We start from the raw sequence: 12,650 nt of genomic DNA, 5'->3' as shown, positions 1-12,650 counted from the left end.
GATGAACTTCTGGGCCTAGCCTCAGGGTTTCTACCTCATATATAGTTTATAGTTGGGTTTTATTTTTAAATCCCTGATAACCCAGGTAGCAGCAACATTACTGCAGGCCACCAATGCATAAGTAATATTCTCCAGCCATCTTTTTCCTTCTCACAGCAGCAACAACAAAGTATCCGTCTGGAAACAACATGAATCACAGTGAAAATTAGACGCAGGGAACATAAATATGTCATATCTCATAAATCACCTTGTTGTTCTGTTGTGCTCATTTAAAAAAAAAAAAGAGGAAAAAAAACGATTAACTCATGGGAACAGCGACACACGAATACAAGTTAGGTCTCCTGTAATTTCTGATAATCACTGCCCCTCACAGCTACTCGACAACGCACAGCTCTAGTGCCAAGGATTAGCTGAAGCAAAGTCCCTCTGAAATGGATGTGTCGTGCATCTTGCAAAGGCACACGGCCCAGACAAACAAGAGCAAGGCCACCAGTCAAGCTCTTCTGGGATGCATCCTCACAGAGGAATTAGCTGCACATACATCAGGATGAATGACTAAATACACACTCTGGCAGCTTCGAGCACCAAGCCCTGAAATAGCAGCGTTGCTCAGTGTTCAGCTGGGGGCCCTCAGAGGATAAAACGTCCACCGGGCACAGCACTATTTGGGATGCAAAGGAGCCACAGTTTATTCTCCTCACTAACACCTATGAGAGGGAAGTGGAGACATCCTCATTATATTTGTGGAAAACACTATATGTGGCTGGGAAGGAATGCCAGATGTTTCGGGAAGCAAATCGAGAAACGGTACACATTTAGTGAGGTTAAGGAATGGGAAGTGAAAAAATAAAATGAGATACCATGAAAATGCCCAGAAAGTACCTATCTGGAAAAAAAAAATAGTAATGACATGCATGTAAGAAACTGAATTGAGGAAGGGTGTAAATATAATGAAATACTGCAGTTTTGTTTGGGGATAAAAGTTTTCAGGCCACAGCATCTTATTCCATTTCTAGTAGCCAAGGTCCAAGCATTAAAAATGATAATCTTATTCACAGAATTTTCTGATTAAATTACCACCCACAGTCTGATTTCTTTGAGGCTTGGACTATACCACATGGACTGACAAAGGTTTGCAAAGCGGTTTAGCAGGTATGTACAATGAACACTAGTTAACAATGAATAAAGCACTGAAGAAAAGGCAAAGGGACACTACGTTGTGTTGAAATGTCCAAACAAAAGCATTTCGTTTTTCAATGTACCCAGAACATGTCAACATGCCCCAAATTAGCAAAGAAATCATCAAACTAGTGGGCACAGGTCATTCCCCACTGGAAGGGAATCAGGCATGGAAGCAGGCAAAGAGTAGCAGGTGGAAAGCGCCCCATCAGACTCTAAGGTCCATGAAAGCAGGGCCACGTTGGTCTCTTCCACCACCACTGCCCAGAACCCACGATGTAGCAGGCAAAAGTAGTACTCAGTAGCGCATGGTCGGGCAGGGTAAGCACTCAATAACTATTTCAAATAAATGAAGGAAAGAATGAAGTGCATGCCACGGAGCACGGAGTCAGAATTGACAACATGACACAGACATGGAGGCAGGTAGGCTTGGCCATTATCCTTGCAGTCTGTGGGCAGCACAACAAAAAACAGGAATCCTCAAGCCCTTCCAAATTTCTTTAAAATCACAGGATGAATTTGGTGCACCTCTGTGTCATTCACTCCCAAATATATTTGAGCTTCTATTTATGAATTTATTTTTTTTTAATTTCTTTTAGTGTTTATTTATTTTTGAGACAGAGACAGAGTGTGAGCAGAGGAGGGTCAGAGAGAGAGGGAGGCACAGAATCTGAAGCAGGCTCCAGGCTCTGAGCCGTCAGCACAGAGCCCGACGCGGGGCTCAAACTCACGAACCGTGAGATCATGACCTGAGCTGAAGTCGGACGTTTAATTGACTGAGCTACCCAGGCGCCCCTACTTATTTTTTTATTAAAAAAAATTTTTTTTTAATATAAAATCTATCATCAAATTGGTTTCCATACAACACCCAGTGCTCATCCCAAAAGGTGCCCTCCTCAATGCCCACCACCCACCTCCCCTCCCTCCCACCCCCCATCAACCTGTTTGTTCTCAGTTTTTAAGAGTCTCTTATGTTTTGGCTCCCTCCTGCTCTAACCTCTCTTTTTCTTTTTCCTTCCCCTCCCCCATGGATTTCTGTTAAGTTTCTCAGGATCCACATAAGAGTGAAACCATATGGTATCTGTCTTTCTCTCTCTGAGTTATTTCACTTAGCATAACACTCTCCAGTTCCATCCATGTGGCTACAAAAGGCCATATTTCATTCTTTCTCATTGCCACGTAGTAGTCCATTGTGTATATAAACCACAATTTCTTTATCCATTCATCAGTTGATGGACATTTAGGCTCTTTCCATAATTTGGCTATTGTTGAGAGTGCTGCTATAAACATTGGGGTACAAGTGCCCTATGCATCAGCACTCCTGTATCCCTTGGGTAAATTCCTAGCAGTGCTATTGCCGGGTCATAGGGTAGATCTATTTTTAATTTTCTGAGGAACCTCCACACTGTTTTCCAGTTTGCATTCCCACCAACAGTGCAAGAGGGTTCCCGTTTCTCCACATCCTCTCCAGCATCTATAGTCTCCTGATTCATTCATTTTAGCCACTCTGACTGGCATGAGGTGATATCTGAGTGTGGTTTTGATTTGTATTTCCCTGATGAGGAGCGATGTTGAGCATCTTTTCATGTCAGACACCCCTATTATGAATTTAGAAGCTGTGGACCAAGGTAGGAAGAGTCCAAGAATTAGAAGACATGAATTTGACTTCTAGCCTTGTTACCTCAGGTTTTTCCATTTGTACCCCAGGACAGCAAAGCAATGATATGTGCAGAAGCATTCTTGAGCTGTGACATGACATTCAAATATGAAGCACTATGAGAGTATTGTTTAACATATAGTAATGTTTGAAGTCCTTGCTTCTCCCTGGCCAGAAGTACATTTGGGTCAATTTATTTTATAAGAGGTAAAAGATGAAAGCTGTGTACATCACTAGTGTCTTCTATTTTCTAATCATAAAGGGACAGTTGCTTTTTGTTTGGGCTCACCTTCTGGGACTCCTTTTAAATCAAACTGTAAGTGGCTGGTTTTGTGGTGTAGAGAAAAGCCCGGGAGGGACTTGCCAAAAAAAAAAAAAACCACCACAAAACACTGCATCTGAGGTTGTTGACTAGTCTAAACACTACGTGACTCATGTCCCTAGAGACATAAAGTAAATGTGTTATTAACAGTATGACTTATGGAAGCAAATTTCCAACAAAAGTACAACAAAAAATGCAGTTTTAAAAGGCCAAGCTCATTTTGTATACCAATTTTCCTAGAATAAATCCAGCCTCATGTAGGAATAGTAGTAGGATGCGTTCTTATCCATTCAATACATTTTAACATGAAAACTGTACACTATTGTTTTTATTTATTATTTATAGAGAGCAAAAGACCAGTGTTTAAGGCAAACACAACAGGCATAGCCTCAGCCTCTGGGGACACACAAAGACAAATGTAAACATGATTACCCCTAACCCCAAAACAGGTGACTCGGTCCCTCTTGCCATACTAAAGTGGAACGTGACCAGGATAAAGGAGACTGTCCTTGTAAGTTCTAATCCTGTTTGATGTCAGTAATGTAACCACTGAGTTGTTTCGTCAAAATACAAAAAGGAGGTGCCCGCTACCCAAGGTTAATAAAGAAACAGAACATTTATATATGTCCTGTCCTTATAAAATAGTGAGTCTTCTTCATAAAAGTAGGAATCAGTTAATAAATTAATAACTGAAGGAAAATCAAAGTTCTCCACATTTAGAGATGAAACTAAACTAAATCTCTCTAACCCAATAATTGAATATTTCTAGAAAGCTTTTTACCCCAGGATCTACATATATATATATATATATATATATATATATATATATATACACACACACACACACACACACACACACACACACACATATGTATGTATATATTTATATATATACATATATGTATGTATATATTTATATTTACATTTATATATACATTTATTTATATTTATATATACATACATATATGTATGTATATGTATGTATATATATATATTGAGAAAGAGAGAGAGAGGGAGAGAGAACAAGCAGGGGAGGAGCAGAGAGAATGGAAGAGAGAAAATCCCAAGCAGGCTCCATGCTGTCAATGCAAAGCCTGATTTGAGGCTTGATCTCACGAACCGTGGGATCATGACCTGAGCCAAAATCAAGAGTCAGATGCTTAACCGACTGAGCTACCCAGACACCTCATGCCAGGACCTACTTCTAACACTGCACCTAGCATGTAATAGGTGCTCAAGAAATATTCATTTTTATTTTCACAAACTATCTTTATCATTTTAAAATACACTTCCTGTTTCTGCTACTTCAGAGATGAAATAATAATCCAGAGATCTGAAATAATGGTTTAAAATCATAAAGATCCCTTCCGTTTAGGGTGAGGCGTGGCGGAGGAAAACCGAGTTAGCAAACCTGTGCTCTGCCTAACACTCCATGCTTTTAGGCACTTCATAGGTGTTCAATAAATACTGATAGACGGAGGACCATAGCTTTTCCATGTGCTAGCAAATGTAAGAATTTACAGCATATTCAGGCTTTTTTCTGTAAACTGTACTCCCATGGAAAGTAATCTCGAAGCCCTCATTCTGGTAAAAGATAACCTCGGGTAGAAAAGGCAGAGAAGGCATTTTCCTCAGAAGAAAATGGATTAGCCAGCACTTCCTATGAAAATGAAAACAGACCCAATACATGGGAGTGGTATGGAATTTTTTCATTATTTCACTAGAGTTTTATAGCAGGACCCCGGGCTCAGCAGTCTGAAACTGAATGTTGAATATAACAGGAAAAATTTAACAAGACCCTACTGAAACAAAGTCCTGTGTTAGAGCTAAAACCCAAAAGCCAAACAAAATTGGTGGAGATTTGCCAGGTCACAAACGTGCATGACCTCACACCCCACGCTTCCTCTCAGCTGATTTGCTCATTTTTAGTCTCCTGTTTCTTTGAGCCCCATAACCAACTTGGTGTCTTTCATGTGGAACCTAGAAATCACTAGCCTTGAAACATCAGACCAAATTGTTAAGCTGAATTGAACTGAAAATTTTTTTAAAGCATTTTTCTGAGGGGACTTCTATGCGTGTGCATATGGTTCAAGTCTCTATGTTAACCTATGAATATAAAGAGAAGTTACGTAACAGGGCAAGTAGTTTTCAGCCATGGAAGGGAGGAAAAAAATGTCTATGGGGGATGAAGAAGCCCTCTGTGAGAAAAGAGACTTAAAGTTTAAAAAGGTCAGAATGAAAAAAATAAAAGGGCAGATAGAAGGCATAATTTTACAGGTTTCCGGATCCACAGAATGGTTATTACAGCCTGCAGCACATTTTATCAGGAAAGGAAGTAGATAAGGACACCAGGAGAAAGTAAAAAGAGTTTGTTCAGTGAGGATAATTTGAAGGTTCTTATGACGTCTTCAGAGACAGACGGCGTGAAGTCTGGTGAATAATGAAAATCAGACCTTTCACCAAAAAGGGGAATGTCCCAGATTACATTATTGGTTGATAGTGGAAGAACCACATGTGTAAACATGTGTGTGTGTGTGTGTGTGTGTGTGTGTGTGTGTGCTCGTGTGCATGTGTGCGTGTGTGTGTGTGTGTTTACTGGGCTCTCACAGAAGTTACTAGTTGCACATATTAATCAAAGAGCACTACCCCTCCATCCTCTTTTCTATTACCTGTCCTACTTTGTGTCAATTTCCTTCCTCCTCCCCCACACCCGTTGCTTCACTGTTCTTCTTTAAGACATGGGATGGGGATTTGTCAAAGTCAATGAGCACTTTATTACAGTGAGAACGTTCCGTAATGAACAATTCAGCAATTTAATGAGATTCTGTAGATCTGTCTCCAGCCTGTCCATCAAGATTCACTTCTATAAAGCACCCTGACACTAATCCTCTGGCATACCCAATCTTCACCCTGGGCTGAATATTAGATTCTTCCATGGTATATTGCATTACTAGTATAACCTCAGCAAAAATGATGAACTTAACTATACTTGAGGCAATATAGCTGGTCTGATTTAATTTTTCTCTATTGAGTTGAGTATGAGGGAATTACTTATTTACTAAGATAAAGCAAAAACAGTTTCTTACTGCCTGCTGAACATCTAAACTGATCATATTTATGTGAGACTTTTAATTCTTTCTTGAGGACCAGGTAGAAAAGATATTGCCTGCAGCACAAAGCAGTTTTTAAAATTCTATGTGATAATATTAGTAAACTTTAGAGAGGCAATTATGATAACTCTTAAGTGGACAGTATGGAATTTTTTCGGATACTCAGACATCTGCACATTACCACTCTGGCATTCCCTTTGACCATGCCACAGAAAGAGAAAGAAGCCACAAGGATGATTGGCTCAGATCTCAATTCAGTTAGAAATAATTAAATGCAGAATTCATTCCAAGTCTTTCTTTTTCCCTTTGGGAAGTGAAGAAAAACTTGGCAACCCCCCACTTTGAATTGACCAGAAGATTTTGATGATTTGTGTTTGTGGGCGGAGAACCACAGGTATTAAAATTCATACCAAAAACTCATCCTCACCAACTTTTGACCTCTACCTGAACAAACATCATCAGAAATACCTAAGAAGGAGAAAAAAATATGGCTTATGTGTTTTCCTCATATTTTCTTTGTCAAGGCAGCATAGAATACTGGAGGGATGAAGGCAGGTGTCTGCAGACTTGGGTTTGTAGGCTGGCTCCTTTCTGCAACCCTGAGCAAGGCACTGAATCCCTATTTTGCTCATCTGGAAGATGGGGTGATAACAACTGTCCTTCAAGCCTGTTGTGATGATAAGTCATTGAGTTTATAAAGAGTCTGGGTCCTGGAAGGCCCTCAGTACACCACAGCTCTTATTATCCTCACTCGTGGGGCAAGAGTAGAAAGGAAGTTGCTGATTAATGTAATACAAAGAAAGAAATAAGGGAGAAATACATCAGCAAAATTATTAGTCAGTTGAGTCAGATGCTGGATAATTAACAGATACCTCTGACTCTGTTTTGGCGAGAGTTAGAGTTCTCCCTGAATGTCATTTGCTAAGATACCAGGAATTTAGTATGCTGTCAGCTAACAGAAGACTTCATATTTTCCCTCGTATTCTGTATGTAAATTGCTTTCAAGTCATCATGAAATCTTGAAGGTATGCTGCCCCATAAGTAGCTACATAGCTAGCCAGTGTTCAGAGAGTGAGGTAGACAATGTTAAACAAAGGGGATAAGATGGGCTCTGTTTCCCAAAGACGCCATGTAGATTCTCAAGTAAAGTCAGTGGGGATGAGTAGAAAAGGATTTAAATTGAATAATCAGTTTGAAAATACAAAACCTCCTCCCATCCTCTAGACATAGGATATTCGAAAAGAATGCTACGTCAGGTGGAAAGGCAAGGCTTAGGAAAATAGCAATGAATGCAGAATGAACCAAGGAGGGAGATTTTTCCACTGCAGTGCAAGAGCTTCATTTCATTTAAGGTCCCAGCTGCTCTCTGCTACAACAGAGAAATGCTTCTGAATTGTTTACAGGAAAGCCCAGCATCTATTCTGATTTCATTGGTCTTAAATGTGTATAAATAGCACTTGACAATCCATTTTCTCACACTCAGCTTGAGAAACTATTTTTATCAAGAGAAAAAAATTCTTGACTCTTTCTGATGTGACTCCCCCTTAGGGTTTTGGGAACCCCCAGCAAGGGTCTGAGGAACCATACCTATGATTCCCTGAGTTAAGATGAGCAGAGGCTGAGGCCTTGTAGCCTCAAGGGTTGGTGTTTTCCAACCATTTGCCTACCATGACTGCTAAGACTTTGGCTCTGAGGAGAACCAAACCAGACAAAACAGTTACCATTGTTCCTCAACTGCTCAACTTTGAGCCATCCCATGCCTTCTCCCTGCCAAAAGAGGGCCCATGCAGAGCGCCCTTACCTGCCAGATCTGCTCTTCACTCAAGGAGGTCAGGCGGTCACTCTTCAGAACCTCCTGGAGCAGACAATAAGGAAGCGTTAGAACGTCTTCTGGGCGACTCTTCAGGAGCTCAGAGAGATGTTTCACTAAGAAATCGATCACTGCCTTCTCCAGCAAAGTGAGGTTAAAGAGGTCAGCAAGTCTGTACAGATCCAAGTAATTAAAGCTATTTAATTCCTGGGTGCCAAAAAAAAATAAAATAAAATAAAAATGGGGGGAAAAAAAGAGCTCTTAGAAATTAATCCAAGAAAGAGCAGGCAAGAAATTCAGACTGACTCACTAAGGTTTGCATGACAGGCGTGGGGGAAATGGGACTCCACTGATAATGTAAAAAACAAAAAAAATTCCCTTAATTATAAGACTCTGGCAGAGAACTGCTGTTCTAGAATTCACCCTTTCTCCTGACTTTGTCCCTCTTTTAAAACCCATATACTTAAAGATACCTTAATAAAGGGGTTGAAAGGAGTTTCTGGTTTCACTGACTGACATGTTAACTTTGCAACTTTTTAAAACCATTTTACCAATGAAGAACAGTGATTTTTCTACCCTTACCATAGTTTATAGCTCTTAGGCAATAAGTTTGTTCTACTAAAAAAACTGAGTGCAGGTAAAGTGGTAGTCGTGATTAGATGACACAAACTATATTAAGACAGACTTGACTCTACTCTTCCCCAAACCTCAAATTCAGTACATCCTTAAAACTACCCATCTTTAAAAAAATAAAATAAAACAAAACAACCCATCTTGACTTAATGAAATTAAAACACATATTTTTACATGTAAGGTCTCAGGAAATGAAGGAATCTCACAGAAAATATTCTTGTCCTGAATAATTCTATTAAACCTACCTAAGATGAACAACTTATAAGTGTTCTTCATTTTTTGTTAGCTTCAAAAATTCAGACAGCCAGTGACAATCTTTCCTTCTTTTTCAAAGAGCTTCTGTAGCCATGCTCATTCTGGAAGGATTTTCCCTGTCTCTACCGGTTCTCAAGCTTGTATACAGGGCCCTAAAATAGTGCCCCCAGAGAGACAGGACTCCTGTGCAAACTTTCTTTAACTCTGCAAGAATCACAGTGGGTACACAGGCTTGTCGATAGAAAACTTACCTATTTCAAGTAGAATGAACATTGTTTCCCTCCCCCCCCCATTATTAACTTTAAATTTTTAATATGGGAGCAATATTTTCCAATAGCTTAAGGAATGCAAAATACCATTAGATAGCTATTTCACTCCACTAATCTATTTAAGTAACTTTCAACATATTTTCCCCTTTTCAAGTTATCTAAGAATATTAAGAACTCTTTCTAAAATATTTATATTCTATTTCTATCATATCTGAAAGCTGAAAGGAATATGTTCTAAATTTGTGCTGCCCAACATGGTAGCCACTAGCCCCAAGTGGCTACTGAGCACTTAAAACATGGCTAGTCTGATTTGAAGGTGCAACAAGTGTTAAAGATATACCAAATGCCAGGAATAAGAAAAACAGAACGTAAAATATCTCATTAATAATTTTATATTGATTATATGTTAAAATGATGTTGTTTTAGATAAAGTAGGTTAAATGTTAATTTCATTAATTTCATAGGTTTCTTTTTATTAAATTATTTCATCTGTTAGTAATTAATTAATTAATTTCATCTGTTTCTTTTAGCCTCCTTTAAATGCAGCTACTAGACTATTTAGGATGACAGATGTGGTTCCCATTATATTTCTATAGCACAGTGCTGTTCTACGTAATAAAATGTTAATAAAGAAATTGTGAAACAGCTCTTTCAGTAACAGCTGCATCATCACCACAGCTACTTGACTTTTTCCCCCCCCACTTTAGATTATATTTCTTTGGGTGGGAGATGACACTTTAATCATATCCTAACAGGGAGTCAAGCTAGCTAACTTCAGGAATCAGCATAAGATTCTGGCTCTTAATAGCTCTATTTGCCAAAACAATTGAAAAGGAATAAATGCTTCTGTTTAAAATATAGTTTAGTATAGATGATCACTAAAATCCACAGCAACTCAAATATCTGAGTCCACTCACAGCCATTCAGTCAAAATACCCTGGCTTCCCATTCAGAAGATTTTATCAAAGTGATATTGAAGATTTTGACTCTCACACCAATCATTTCAAATAATGTTTAAACTTGTTCCCCAAATCTTACTTCTTAGGATTGGTAAATTTTACTCTGGAAGGAAAGAATGTGTAACCCTTGCTTCCATAAAGGACTTTAGTACCAACTCCTTAGGGATCAATGTTGTTTCCGGTCGCTACATCTATGAAGCAAATTTAACTGCTCAGTGTCCTAAATACGACTTCAGTGTCCTAGTAAACCACTCTGCAGTCCCCCAAAGGCATGACAGACAAAGTCCGGGTGATGTCGGTGCTTTTCAAGTACCCCAGGCACATGCCCAAGGCATGGCTCAAGGTCCTGAGGCAGCACCCAGCAGCACTGCACAGAGAGATTAGCATGCATAGGAGTGGACACAGCTAAACTCAGCAAAGTTACAGGTGGACAGGCAGAGCCCAGCAAAAAATGTTTTCTCCCACTTGTTCTCCTGCCCAAACGGTTTATACAACTACAAGTTTGGGAGTGGATTATGCAGCAGCAATGAAATATTCTTTATTAAGCATCTTTGTATCTTTGTAAAGAGATACTGGGTTTCTTCTGATTAGATGCCTGCAGCTTAAAAGCAGACCAATTCAAAACCACAAAGAACTGGAGAATTAATTTAACCTAATTGTGCTTCTTTTCTGCTGTGTTTCTTTTGAAGGTAATCATTGAACGCCTGCTTCCCCAGTCGTGAAATGTTTTCATTTCCTAAGGGCATAATTTTACATAACCCCCAAATCCAAACTAACGAAGTATTTCATATTAATAGAAAACTAAGAAGCTAAAAGGACAAGTGTCAATGGCTGTCTGAACAGCAAAAGGGAGCTGAACAGACACATATTTGTGTACAAGAGAAATATCAGTTAAAAGTCTGCTCCCTATCTTTACCTTTTCATTTCTTTTCTCTTCTATTTAAAAACATAATTTCCCCAAGTCCCCAGTGCTTTCTAGACGTGTCTAAGGTTTCCACTCCCTTGGCCACGCATACTTAACACATTCAACAGTTAAACTGTATAAAATGAGGAGTTCAGGGATAAAAGAAAAGCCACCTTCAGTGAGGTCATGATGCTACAACAGGCATTCCTATTGTTGGGGCTTTGTGAACTTTAAGCAAAATCATCATCTCTTATCCTTTTGGCTAAGACAATGTGTAAGCAAAATAATACCAATAATGCTGCTTTTAAAGATGCTCATGAATGTGATGTGGGGAGGTGGGAAGTTAAATGGTTAAATTTCATTAAATTCCCACCTATAATACTGTGCATGGAAAAAAATAATCACTGTTATGAAAATAGTGCCATTATGTTTCCAGTTACAAAAAGTAATTCAGGAAATACAAAGTATGGAAAGAAAACAAAAATCATTCATGTTTCACCATGCAGAGATAATCACTATTAATGTTTTTGTATATATACTTATAGATTTATTTTTTTAAAAAGTCTTTTAGATATCAGAGAAAGAAAAACTGTATTCAGGGGCAGAACAAATGAGCAGCAACCACAGGCACTTGGAGGCAACCCACATTGGTGAAGAGCAAGGGCCATATATAAAATCAAGTCAACCTGGCTCAGATCCAGCCCAAATACTTACCATTGGCCATGACCTTGGTCAATCACTGAACTTCCCACTATTCCTCAATTACAATATGGAGAATTCAATGGGCTCATAGGGTTGTCATGGAAATAATGAATGAAAAGTTCTTACCACACACAATTTGGCATATGAGAGGTAGGCAATAGATTTGGTGGGCAAGGAATAATAAAGTATATTTCAGCATTGTTGTTTGGCATCTATAAACCTCGACTCAACACTGACACAAGGAGGTCAAAATGAAGAATGTGGTCCCTTTATATATCTAAGTCATAAATAACCTGTACCATTAGGTCAGGGAAAAGAAGGGCGCTCAAATTAAAAAACATACAGTTGAGTTGTAAACCAATTACATGTTAATGACTTCCACATTTATATAAGCAGCCCAAACCTCTCTCAGCTCTGAATTCATTTTCCCAACTACCTGTAAGAGGGCATCTTATCTTGGATTTCCACAGAATGTAATGGACGAAGATATAGTTAAACGACCACATTCAACCATCCACATCAGGATCTCAAAAGCTGGCCCATATTCCTTCCTTATAACCAGTCATTCACCAAATCCTATTTGCTCTTCCTCCTTAGCAGTTCTTATTCTGTTCATCATCTCCTATCCACACTTCCTGCAACAGGGTTCTTAATTAACATTTCTGCCTCCAGTATCAAATCCTCCAACCTCTCTTTTTATAAGAATCTGATCATATTGATCATCTTTTAAAATTAATTAATAAGGCCTGCCTCAAGAAACAAGAAAAACATATCAAGTAAACAATCTAACCTTGTAGTTAAAGGATACACAAAAGAAGAACGAAGCCCAAGATTATTGTAAGTAAGAAAA

The 12,650-nt window shown here is 38.8% G+C and overlaps 1 protein-coding gene across 16 annotated transcripts in view; it reads right to left on the bottom strand.

Moving 5' to 3' along the window:
• The window catches only part of KLHL32 (kelch like family member 32), a 247,118-nt gene that overhangs the window by 78,895 nt on the left and 155,573 nt on the right, over nt 1-12,650 (bottom strand). For 12 of the 16 annotated variants that reach the window (XM_047859200.1, XM_047859204.1, XM_047859196.1 and 9 more), the window contains one exon: nt 8,070-8,285. In XM_047859200.1, the coding sequence (XP_047715156.1) occupies nt 8,070-8,285 (216 nt within the window). Of the gene's footprint in view, nt 1-363; nt 377-8,069; nt 8,286-12,650 lie in introns of those variants that run through there. The other 4 variants (XM_047859211.1, XM_047859205.1, XM_047859214.1 and 1 more) reach the window with 4 other exon arrangements.

This window comes from Prionailurus viverrinus, chromosome B2 (genome assembly GCF_022837055.1).
Source record: "Prionailurus viverrinus isolate Anna chromosome B2, UM_Priviv_1.0, whole genome shotgun sequence".
Lineage (NCBI taxonomy): Eukaryota > Metazoa > Chordata > Mammalia > Carnivora > Felidae > Prionailurus > Prionailurus viverrinus.
The sequence above is the reverse complement of the archived record's forward strand: the minus strand, read 5'-3'. Positions and strand labels throughout refer to the sequence as shown.